This window comes from Siniperca chuatsi, linkage group LG5 (genome assembly GCF_020085105.1).
Source record: "Siniperca chuatsi isolate FFG_IHB_CAS linkage group LG5, ASM2008510v1, whole genome shotgun sequence".
In the NCBI taxonomy this organism is placed as follows: Eukaryota; Metazoa; Chordata; class Actinopteri; order Centrarchiformes; family Sinipercidae; genus Siniperca; species Siniperca chuatsi.
Window position 1 is genome coordinate 31554111 of NC_058046.1, and position 12655 is coordinate 31566765.

The 12655-nt window shown below is 41.4% G+C and overlaps 1 protein-coding gene across 4 annotated transcripts in view; it reads right to left on the reverse strand.

The window, feature by feature from the left end:
• The window catches only part of zfr (zinc finger RNA binding protein), a 52380-nt gene that overhangs the window by 23840 nt on the left and 15885 nt on the right, over positions 1-12655 (reverse strand). For all 4 annotated transcript variants that reach the window (XR_006377969.1, XM_044195647.1, XM_044195646.1 and 1 more), the window contains 9 exons: positions 9950-10088; positions 8964-9182; positions 6800-7035; positions 6166-6369; positions 5178-5493; positions 4068-4261; positions 3848-3967; positions 2834-2979; positions 1559-1718 (listed from right to left, as the gene is read on the reverse strand). Coding sequence is in view for 3 of the 4 variants with exons in the window: in XM_044195647.1 (XP_044051582.1) it covers positions 1559-1718; positions 2834-2979; positions 3848-3967; positions 4068-4261; positions 5178-5493; positions 6166-6369; positions 6800-7035; positions 8964-9182; positions 9950-10088 (1734 nt within the window). In the remaining variant the exon portion in view is untranslated. The remainder of the gene's footprint in view (positions 1-1558; positions 1719-2833; positions 2980-3847; positions 3968-4067; positions 4262-5177; positions 5494-6165; positions 6370-6799; positions 7036-8963; positions 9183-9949; positions 10089-12655) is intronic.

Sequence of the window (12655 nt, forward strand, 5' to 3'; positions counted from 1 at the left end):
GCGCCCTTCATCACTCCGAGGTCAGCAGTGGATGATGAAACAGCGGCCGTTGTTGTAGCTTCAGTGGTGGTGGGTAGGAACAGTGGTGTAGCACAGAAATGCTACGATAGAGACCTGGGGTTGATCCCCCTCGAGGCTACACTTATCGCCTTCCAACACAGAGCAGTACGCCTCATGGTTATTTCCAGAGACGGACCTCAGCCATGCTTCAAAACTTGTCCTCCAACCATTTGGCCGAAAACATACATTTCCCCATTAGCTAGGTAGTTTAACCCCCGTACGTAAAAAGGGACCTTCGAATAACGTTATCAAACAGCAGTCAAACAGTGGGTCAGTGACAGTAACTGTTGTCCTTTTCCGAGGACGTCAAATCTAGCAGGATTCCATAAATAAACTACCCAGAATTCCATTACACGCCTATGCAATGATTAAAGTCAAACTTTTTTCAACAACCTCTTTGGACAAATATACATATTGAAAACAACCCTCAAAATTGAATACCTCAGAAAACAGCATTTAAGACTAATGCTTTTTAAGTGCCTTAATTGTCGCTATATTGATTTATCAACTTTCTATACTTTAAGACCCCGCGGACACCCTGGTATTTGATAAATGGACTGCACTTAGTGCCTTTCTAGTCTTCCGACCACTCAAAACGCTTTACACTACATGTCAACATTCACACACACATTAATACACTGATGGCAGAGGCCGCCATGCAAGGTGCCAAACGCTCATCAGAAAGAATAACTAATGCTCAGTCTCACACACCAATGGCACAGCCTTCGAGCAATTTGGGGTTCAGTATCTTGCCCAAGGGCACTTTGACATGCTGGCTGGGGGGAGCCGGAAGTCGAACCGTCTTTCTTCCGATTAGTGGACGACCCGCTCTACATCTAAGTGAGAGCTGGCCATTTCCAGTTATTTGGCCAAGTTTCATGTTTCTAGCTCATTCCAGTTTACGGCAAACTGAGCGACAGCATAAGAAAGCAGATAATGATAAAAAGCCCACGCCCACATGCACCCATCAATAAAAACACTTCACATTTTGGTATACTTTTAGAATACTTGTGCCCAGAGCATCTGCACCAAAATTGGTGAAATTCTGTCCACCAGCTTTCGAGGTACAAGTTTTTGGCATTTGTGGCGCCCCCTATGGCTCGGGCCCAGAATGCTTTGACAGGCCTATTCCCTATGTGATGAATATCATGTCATATCAAACAAACGAACGAACGAACGAACGAACGAACGAACGAAACTCAGTTTCAATCTTGCAAAACCTGTTTTTGTTAGATTTCAAGCTTTCAAACAGAGTTTTGAAGGCTTGCATAATGTTTTGATAGGTTGCTCTTTTGCCAAAATGCCAAAGCAAACTATTCAGACAATGATGTGGGGTTAAGCGATCAACAACCAGGTAGTAAAGTAATAGTCTGTCATGTCACCAGGGGGCAACAATTACCAACGCCAAAATATTTCCTAAAGTGAAATGTCTGTGTGACCAACTTATGGTCTCTAGCAACATACTGAGCCACACTGAATAGGCACAATAAAGCCCTACCAAAGGACCCTGAGGCTGCAGGCCAGGCATGCCAGGCCGGACTCCAAGTAGACCGGGAGGCCCCTGTGGATACCCTCCGTCTGGTATACGACGTCGGTCATCCCAGTGGTGGTGCTGCTCCTCCTCCATACGTCTCCAGTACATGTCTTCTTCATAACGCCTGAAAATATAAACCACAGTTTGTCTCTCTCCCAGTTTTAAAACTGTACAAACTGTCTTTTAAATGTACCAGTTTGCACATGGTTGAAAAATTAAGGAAAAATCAACATCAAGTGTAAGTTGTTGTTCCACCATGAGCATGGAGAACAACTTCAGTGTCCCTTGGCATAGATTCTCCAAGTTTGTGTCTAAAGATTCTCAGACCTTGAGCTGTCGATGTCACATGACAGCCAGGTGGACCCAAATGTGACCATTATGACTCAAGGTGGAAACGATCCTACGGCGATTAAATGCCTGGACCTCTCCACCAGTCAGGCCACGTTCAGACAGATTTAAGCCCTGCCTAAAAAAAAAAATGCAGCTCCCTAATTCATTTGAATTAGACCAGTCCAGTGACGCAGCAGGGGCTGCTAATGCAGAGGGCTCTGGCAAAAAAATAAAAAAAATACAGGATCACAACCTGTTGTATGGTTTACCTCACGATCGCTGCGACAAAAGATAAAATAACTGCTGCTGTGACAACTTTCCAGAGTTGTAAAAGCCTGGTTAACTGCTATGCAGTATTTTGGCATCTGATAAGCTTTCAATCTCATGGATCTGTTACTCAAACTGGACCTCCGGGATCGTATTTAATGTCTCACCAGTACCTGAAGCAATACACCCCCACCAACACGTTGCATCATTTTAACGCAGGGTTGCGTTGTTTTCGGTCTGAACGCCCACTCCGAACGGATGACAGGCGACACATCTTCAAGAATCTAAAGCAAGTCAAGTTGCCTTTTGACTTAACACTTCTAGATTTCCCTTATTTGGTGTTTTGAGGATGGTGGTGGTGGAGAATGCTGTCTATCATGCTGCTCCCAAATGTGCCTTGTAGGGAACCATCTGCATATCTGCATTCATTATATACACCATCATTTATGCAGTTTTTTCCTTTAATTTCTCACCCATCCGTATATAAAAGGACTGCCTAAAGGTTGTTCTTAACCTTTTTAGAAACCTGATTCTGAGGCAGCATTTTTAAACTGCCCAAAATGGTGGATACATCATTACTTATATATTTATCTGTATCTCTCCTCCTTAACAACCATTGATAAGAAATGACCATAACCATACCGCATCTCCATTCTCCAGCGCTCCTCCTCCTCTCTTCTTCTCCAGTACTCCTCTTTCTGCATTTGCTTTCTCATCTTCTCTTCCTGAATCTTTCTGGCTCGGATGCTGGGCTTGACTTCCACCTGCAGATCTGGGTTCACTTTTTTCTACAAAACAAAAACATGTAAAAAGCTATTTTATGAGTGTAATAAAGAAATAAGATATACAGTGGACGTGAATGTCCCAAGGGCTTAAAATAAAATGTGAAGCAAGTAGAGTATTTTTGACTTCTGCCAGATCTCAGGGGTAATCAGCAATAAAAAGGAGAAATTATGGTATAAACATATCGCAGGCTCCATATTTATCAAGCATCTCAGAGTCATCCCTAGAAATTTAGCTGAAAGTCTGACTAGGACTCCTACCTCAGAGTAGAACATTAAGAGTTTATTCATGAAGCTTCTCCCACTCACTTTCATCAAGGAGAAGTCTCTTTCAAGAACAACAACAGGGCAGTTTTACCACATAACCATAAAATTACAGCAGTCTTTGATCCAGCACTAAAATCAGCTCTGTCGATATGCATGCCTGCTCATCTCTTTTTGTTTTCTGCTTATCAGTCAATAGGCCTTTACATTAAATGTGTATGTGCTATGACTAAATCATTATTTGAGACATCTACTCTAATGAAATAGATGCATCTGAGCATCATGTGCACCCTGAGAACTTGATGGTATGCAAGCTGTCCGTGCCAGCGATGAATGCAGCAAGGCCCAATAACATTGTTTTTTTTGTCTTTACTCACTTCAACTCAACAATGTGTACAAGAGTGACCTATCACTGATTACTTCCTGCAAACAGGTTAGTTCAGCTATGCAGCTCTCAAACAGGACAACTTTCCATAGAGATGAATCGCTTTACTCAAATGTGTAATACAGGACCAAATATACATAATTCATTTCCTGCTCGGAGACACCTGATAAATACACTAACGTATTAAAACTCTGCAGAGTGGTGCAAGACGTGTCAGCTACAAACCTTGTATTGCAGACGATGCCTACGACCTTTTAGATGCATTTCCTTTGCATTTGGATCATTGAAACTACATTCACATAGCTTGCAGTGGAAGCGGATGACTTTGCCTTCATCGTTTCGGACCTAGAAATGAGTTCCATATATTACACTCAAGATTTAAATGTATTTCTGCTCAGTAAGCGTAGGTTGGCTCTAGGCCATGCATTGGTCTGTCAAAACTTACTTCCTCAACATAGTCATGACCCACAGGCTGGACGTCACTCTGCAATGCAGCCAGGGCTGATGTGGACAGAGAATCCGAAACTTCAGTCTTGGGGTCCTGAGTACCTGAAGAGGGCGTCACAGGCTTAGAAGCCTCCACTTTGGTCTCCGCTCTGGCCTCTTCCATCTTCACTGTGGTCTGCAATCTATTTCCACCTGTATTTGAGAAATTACATCGTTTAATCATAGACCACTGACAGTGCTAATGCTGAACCTTGGTCCTAAATAACAAAAAGACAACGTGACAAAGTTGGTTAGCTGGCTCTGTGAGGAGGAATTCTGATGGAGATTTCTCTCTGTGGTTGTCATAATGGTTAATATTGTTGACTTGACAAGCATAATAACCTGGTTGTATGCAAATTAATTCCTAGGTTTGGAGCTCAATACAGCTACACAGCACAGACAGTAATATAGCAAACAACTAATAACTCAATATTTTTAGGCTTGATTAAATGGCTATACAAAAAGGACTTTTTTCTAAACAGAACAATTACTAGACTAAAATGCCTTAAATAAATGTCATAGAATTAATAAGTAGATAGTTTCAAATGACCACATTCTAGCTAAATGTACATAGCTGCAACATACAACATAGTATTGACACTCAAATCGTAAAGCTCTGTCATTTAGATCAATGAGCATATCTATAAACAGTGTTTTCTCTTGTTTCAGACATTTATAGAATTTGGATGTTAATTTTCAAGGCAACTTCTGGCAAGGGGAGAAAAAAAAATAAATCCAGCGTGCCCTATCTTGTCTGACACACAAAGAGTCACAGCAACACAAGATAGTCATGTCATAAATTATTTTCTGAGAGACACAGTCATCTTTCAACATTTTACCATAGAAAATGTTTACTTGAAGGTGTAATGTGCACTTGACTCCATTGAAACCCAAAATTTATGGTTCAGTTGGTCACCAGTTGAATGTAAACATCATTCTTGCTACAAAGTGTCCTTTCAGGTGACCAAATGTGTATTTAAAAAGAGCATCAAGATCACTGTGATACTGATATCTGCCTAATTTTGACACAATAAACCAAGTGCAGCACTCTCAACATGTGCTTACTAACCAACAAAATTGATCTTGGGGGTGTTGATTTTTTTCCCAGCTGAGGCAGAGTTGGCAGCAGAGAGGCTGTTGGCTAATGGGTTCTTGACACCTGCCACACCACTGCTGACTATGTTGACGGGTTTCAGGTAGGGAGGGCTGGTGGCAGGGGAGGAGGAGGAGGCAGCCACACACAGAGAGCCGGTGGTGCTGGAACTGCTCAGGGTGGCTGTGGTGGTCTTGCTGAGGGTAGCGGTGGTTGAGGACGATGTCTGAGTGACCATACTGGGCTCAGTAGAGGGAATGGGCTTACCAAGTTTGGTATGAAGCTTCACAACCTGGAAAAGAGAATTCAGAGTACAGAAAGAGCATTTTCAGCAAGTCTGAGGTTTCTATTTAACACACTGACAACATAGTAGATTACTGATTCCCAATAATTTCATTTATTTATAACTTCAGATTTTGTGGATTGTACACTTTGTCCTTGTTTTTCTATTCTGTCAGTTTTATTCTCTCCTTCTCTGTGGAGTTTGCATGATTTTAAGGTGTCTATGTGGGTTTCTATGGGTGCTTTAGTTTCCAACCAAAGACTAAAGACATGCATGTTAAGTTAGATGAGAACTTTTAACTGTCCATAGGTGTGAATGGGTGTCTGTCTCTCTCTCATATAATGTGAGCTCCAGCCCCCACATCACTGCACAAGTATATAAATAATGGATGGATGGCTGGATGCTATGGGACTTCATGTTTTACTACTAAGAAAGTTTGGCAACAAATAAATGGAAATATAAAAAAGGGTTTTAGCACTATGACCATAGACATAATAAAAAAAAAAAACAACCTGAACTCTGAATTTAAAAGAGAAATCGTGACATACTGTATCTAACATTTAAAGAAAGATGGAGCTGCTTCCGAGAAGTGTGTTTTACTACCATCTAACACGGGTTAACACCACCTTTAGCCCCCGACTGAGTCAGGGTAGATACGCAATATCCCACTCATACCCATACCTTCTGGTGCTTGGCTCCACGGATATGGGCAGCATATGCGTCGGCGCCAGTGCAGGAAACATCGCAAAGTTCACAGCGGAGCTGATTCTGAGCATTGCGGGCCAATACCCCTCCACCACTACCGCTGCTGCCGCTGCTCTGGGAAACCTTCAGTGCAGCTTCCTTCTTCTTGTGCTTCTGGCCTTCCAGATGCTCCTTGTAAGTCTTATGCATTCAATGTTTGGAAGGAGACAGAGCCATTAGTCGCATTGGTTGGCAAGTATTTGTTTGGGACACTAAAAATGACACTGTAACTTATTCATTAGACTACAAATCTAAAAATGTCAATCTACATTCGTCCAAGGCTTTCTCTACTCGACTGTGCCGAGGAAATTAAGGTAACCATGTTTTTTTAACCTAAATCTGCTCTGCTGGACCATTTGTTGAATACTCATGTTTGATACTATCTGAGGGCTGTTATTTCATGCGTTATTTTGCATTACTGAAAGGCATGGCCCTGTGGGGTTACACAATAGAAAAACAGCTGACTGTAAAAACAAAAAGGTGTTTTATATTGACGCACGCACATGCCTTGTGTGCCTAAGGCTTAGCACATTTGATAAAATGTTATCATTGTGTGCTATATTGAACTCACCTGTGGGCCAGCACAGCTGATCTTACAGACATCACAGTAGTGGATCTGAGGGGGTTTGGGCGGCTGCTTGGGCCGGAGCTGCTTGTTCTGAAAGGGGGGTTTCTTGGTGAAAGTGTTCCCAGTCCATGCTGCTGTGGCTGCTACAGCTGCCACTGCCTGCTTCTGCTGCTGCTGCTGCTGGTAGTAGCTGGAGGCTGCTGAGTAAACTGCTGCCTCGTAGCCCGAGTATGAGGTTCCTGGAAAAATAAAACAATGCCTACTTATAACCTACTCAATGCTCGTTCATTTTATGGCCTTCTGAAAAGGCTCCATGAAAAAGCAAAGCAAAAGGTTTATGTGCATAATCTTAACCATGTTCACCATCTTGGTTAAGCTTGTTAGCATGCTAACATTTGATAAAATGAAAATTAAACACCAAGTACAGGTGAGGCTGACGGGAATGTCAGTTTTGCTGGTATTTGGTTTATGACCAAAGTATTGGACAAAGATGAAGAGTCAGGGGATCACCCAAGTTTTACAATCCATCCTTGGGAGAACATGAATGGCTGTACCAAATGTCATGGAAATACATCAAATAGCTGGCGGGATATTTTACTTCAGAACATAGATGAGGACTGACCGACGCCATCATCCCTAATGTCATGCTGCTAGCATGGCTAGAAAGGAAGATAAAAATGTATGTATGTATGTATGTATGTATGTATGTATGTATGTATGTATGTATGTATGTATGTATGTATGTATGTATGTATGTAGTAATATAAATGTGTATGTAGTAATAAGTGTATGTAGTATTGTTTACCTTATGGTTTCATTTCCATTTCAGTAACAAATGTATATTTCTAAATATGGACTGGCTCAATAATGTCTTATGAATAATAATTTTGCATTTGTTTTGTGAAACAATTGAAACGTGTAGAGCAGTCCTTGAACTTGTCACGGTCCATTTCTCTTTTGTATATTGGTTAGCCAGGGATCAGTCTTCTGTATTAGCTAATCAGTGATGAGTTCTATATCCTACCAAGTTCCTGGATGAGTGGGACTAAAGTGAACGAGAGACAGAACTAAGGAAATAAGTGAGGAAAGATGCTAAGCAAAACCCTTTTTTTAAGTTAGTTAAAGTCTTTTAAGTTACTGTTTAATTCAGTTAGAAGCCCAAAGTTTGTATTGTTTGGTAACCTGGTAAAAAATGGAAAAGTGAGCCTTGTTTGCAGCCATTTTCTGTTGGAAATTTCACTCGACTGGCGCAAACGCAGTAACCACACCGTGGACTGTCGCTAGTTAGCCGTCACCCTCTCTAGCTGGGATGAGAAGAGACTGAGTGTGTGTGGGAAACACATTATGCACCGAGTGTCTGAGTGAGTATGGTCACTAACCATAAACTGAATTCACATGGAAATTTGCAGTTAAAAAGAGGAGAGACTTATTGGCGTTTGTGGATTTCTGGATAGTGTGCTTCAAATGCTGCCACACAGAGCGCTGCAGTTGAGGTGTTTAGGATTTGCAGCTGCATGCCAGAGGAGTCTGCCTGACGCGCACACACACGTGAAGAGAGCTTTAGGAGTGTTTCTCCCCCGCACCAATCGGATAGTGCTGAAAAGAGGGTTTGGTTCTGCTGCATCATTAAAGTTGCTCTACAAAAGTTCACCCTCTCCTAGAGGTGGGGATATTATCAACTCACTGTTCTGCAGAAAGGCATTTTGGATTCACACTCTTAACACAGTGGAGCCCTTTGACCTAAATTATGAACTGAATTTGTCATGTTTCCTCTAATTTGTTGTACATGATGGATGTAGTGTACTTCTATCTTTGCAACTTTAAGATGTGTCTGTGTTCTTTTGTTTCTGATTTGGTGTTGATGCATTGGCAAAGGCAACTCCCACCATGGGATTCATTATCCAATAGATTTGAAATCCTGTTAATGATCCAATGACAGTACACCTGTTATAGGTTGACTATATATATATATATGTTGTTTGCCTCATGTCTTTGGAGCACACTGATTTGCAGCCTTTAATTATGCAAACAGACTAATGTTTTGACACTACTGTATCTTCATCAGAGTCAAAAATGGACAGTGTGTTTCCCTTGGAAGCTAGCTAGTTTTCCCAGAACAATCTTTTATACCATTTCAGGCAGCAGTCAATTCAGTGTCAAAGCTTACCAGAGTATGTGACAGCGTTTGTGCTGTAGGTTGGGCTTTGGGAGTAAGAAGGGACCACAGAGGCGGCAGCGGCCACAGGCTGAACAGTGGAGGTCACTGGGTAGATGGAGAAAGTAGATGAGGCTGGACTGGGAGCAGCTGGCTTTATCACGGTCACCTGTCGAGTCTGCTGGCTCTGAGTGTATGATGTTACCCCTTGGCTATATCCTGGTTTGGGGGCTAGAAAACACAGAAGTGAATATACATACCTCTCAAAATCATTTTCTTTAAATATACAGCAAAATGTTGAGTACTGTTGAATTACTAATTAATTAATAACTTGCTAACTATGTCTATGTTTTGGCACATGGGGAGCATAAATTCTAAAGTTTGAGAGTTCCACCTGATAAGCTTTGGCTGTGGGACAGCTGTTGTCTGTAGACCATGCAGGTCAATTGTTGGGTTAGCACCTGGATGTATATCTTATATGGCAAAAAAATGAGAAACCAGAACTTTCAATGTCATTTGAATCTATTGTTTAGAAAGTGAATTGGATAGGTTTCTGTTGACGCACATTGATAGCACATGTGCTTTTAAAGTTTTATATAAATCAGACCATGGTTGAGGCGCGGGTCGGAGGATGCCCAGCTTTGGTGAACTGGCGTTGCTACCAGGAATGGACACTGAATGATACTGACATTTAAACATCTCTGTTTTTTTTCTTAAAGAGAAAAGAGAAATCATGCATATGGAGAGACAGAGGTGAAACTGAAACTTAACATTAATATGGTAATTATTCAATGTAATTAACTGCAATTCTGTGTGTACGCAACTACACTGCAGACTTGAATCTCTGCTAATAGTGAGAAGCAGGGTGACAAGCTGTGTCATATGAATGGGTCCAATGCTGGTCTTAACACGCGATAAATAGACTAGTGTCATATGCGTGTCTGTTTAAAAACGGGATATAAGTGAATGAAAATTAATTTAATGTGTATTTCGCATACCTGTCTGGTAGTAGGAATCTGCCACGCTGGGTTGTGGTTGTGCAGCAGCGACAGCTGCTGTAGCACTGGGCTGTTGGTAGTACTGCTTACTGTCATAAGCTACAGCTGGAGCTGTGGACCGGACATAGGAGTAGGAGTCCTGCAAAGGAATACAGTAAAACAAAGTCACAGGGTTGGCGGTTCAATCCCCGGCTCTTCCTGTCCACATATCAAAGTGTTCTTGGAAAGACAGAGAACCCCTAATTGCTCCCAATGCTGCCATCAGAGAGAGTGTGTGTGTGTGTGTGTGTGTGTGAGAATGAGAGGCAAATTGTAGAGCACTTTGGATAAAGGCACTATGTATAAAATTAAGTCCATTTACAACTAGTGAATAAAAACAGTATTTCTGCATTGACAAACAAGTCACCACTCGATGTGGTTCTGACAGAATTTGTGCTGTGGAAATGTACATTATGCTGAATGTATCGTGAACTTTAAAGTACAGGTAATTTCGATACCACCCAAACATTTTTACCTGACCTATTACTTGTTTGCAGGGAAGTTACATTTAGTGAGACAAGAACTTTTGCTGTGTGAAGTAATTCAATTTCGATGCAGGGAGAGTGCTGGTCTGAACACTGACAATGTGTTTAATCCATTTAATAGTTAACTGAAATGGAGGACCACAGGTGTCATGTATTCCATCAATTGATATAAAATTGGACAGTAAAAACAAGAATTATTAAGAATTTACAAAAGGAATATATTAATCCATCAATAAGGGAGGAAATAGGTCAAATTAAAACGGGGTTTATAAGAGATACACCTATCAATAAATACATAATTCAAAAATAGATTAACACCTAAACAAATAATGGAATTTTAAAATCATTTCGAAAATGCAGTTTTAAAAGAGAAATAAATAACTATAAAGTCAATTAAGAGTACAGGTTTTAATCAGGCAGTTGGAAGGGTAATTCCCACTACCTTCATGACACTGGGCCTTGCGCTGGTTAAACAAGATAAAACAATGCAGGTCAGTGTCCACCAAAAGGCACCCACGGCTTATGGTTATAAAAGCTCTGTTGTGTCTTGAATGTACAGTTTGTCACGTTGTGCTCATAATTATAGTTTATAGTGCTACTCGAAGTTTATTCTAACAAATGTAGGCTAATTAATGTTTAAATAATGTTCGTCCAATTGATGATCAGCGCCAATGAAAAACATTTGTCACACTGTGCTTAAGTTCAAATATAAATTGAGTTTTACAAAGAGAGTTGGCAGAGGCAAAAGACAAACAAGTCCATTGATAAAAAACAAAAACAAATGCAAAATATACATGACAGTAGACTATATAAACTGAGTTGATGATTTACCTTCATGACTACCACACTGAGGCCCCAAAGACTCAGTGACCACATACTGTAAGCTGCTTCAGTTTCATAATACCTCAGTGTATGAGCTTATAATATTATGTTTTTAATGCTGACAAAATGTAGACAAAAGTCTCATAAAAGACAGTTTTAGTCAGCTCAAGTTAGAGAAGTACACAGGGGTAATGCTAACAGCTTGGCTAACTTACTTTTGCTAGGCTTACAGAACTGCAAGTCTTGTGCACAGCACTTTGCAAACTGTCTGTGGGCTTCCAGAGACTTCTAATATTTGAACTCACATATAGTGAGTGTCATTGTAAAATGACAATGGTCGGGCGTTTCAGGAGAGCTATCATTAGCTAGCTAACCTCTCCATTCCTCATTGAACACCTCAAACCATATGCATAATGTGACAAACTGTACTTTCCAGACAATTAAAATTGTGAATTTAGTTATTTCCCCTTAAATAATGGACTTTCAAAATACATTTGAAAATTCAGTTTTAAAATATTCATGAATCCATTTTTAAATGTATTGAATTTTAATTAATGCATTTAGGCATGGATTAATATATTCATTTACAAATTCTTTTATTTTTATTTTCCATTTAAATATCAATTAATGAATTAATGGGATCTCAATTCAGGGGCTGCATCCTTCAAAAGGACAATGTCTTTGAAGGCGTGGCCTTTGGAGACCCCGTTGAGCAGGTACGCCCTGGCAGTGTTGCTGGACCTTCACAACCAGGAATGGAGACAAGGATGGGGTACCACAATTGAGACCCTGGTGTTCCTCTTCTGGCTGGCAAGTGAGGCATCATACAGGGTGGTCTCCAGAGTGTTTGGGATGCCTCGTTCCACTGTCCACATCATCGTCCACTGTGTCACTGAGGAGGTGGTGGCCATTCACCACAAGGTCATCCACCTCCCAAAGACCCCGGAAGAGCTGGAGGCTGTATCCCGTGGGTTTGCAGGGCTGGGAAGACAGAGCCTTCATGAAAGCAGCTGGAGCAATCAATGGCTACCATGTCCGCGTCAAGATACCGAGCGGCCCTGATGGTCAGTGCTACAGGAAAAGGAAACTGTTCCCTTCCATCATCCTGCAGGCTGTCTGCGACCATCAGGGCTGCTTCATAGACATCTACGTGGGCTGGCCTGGTTCAGTCCATGACTCTACAGTGCGTCGCCACAGCCCACTGTACATGAGTTTACTCTACCCTCCCCCCAGGACAATTTATCCTCACAGACAGAGGGTACCCATGCCTGCAACACCCATTCTCCCACATCACTTTCCTACAAGAGGCCATTACAAGGTGTGGGAGCTAGTGACATTGTGACCTCGCAGGATGAGCCTG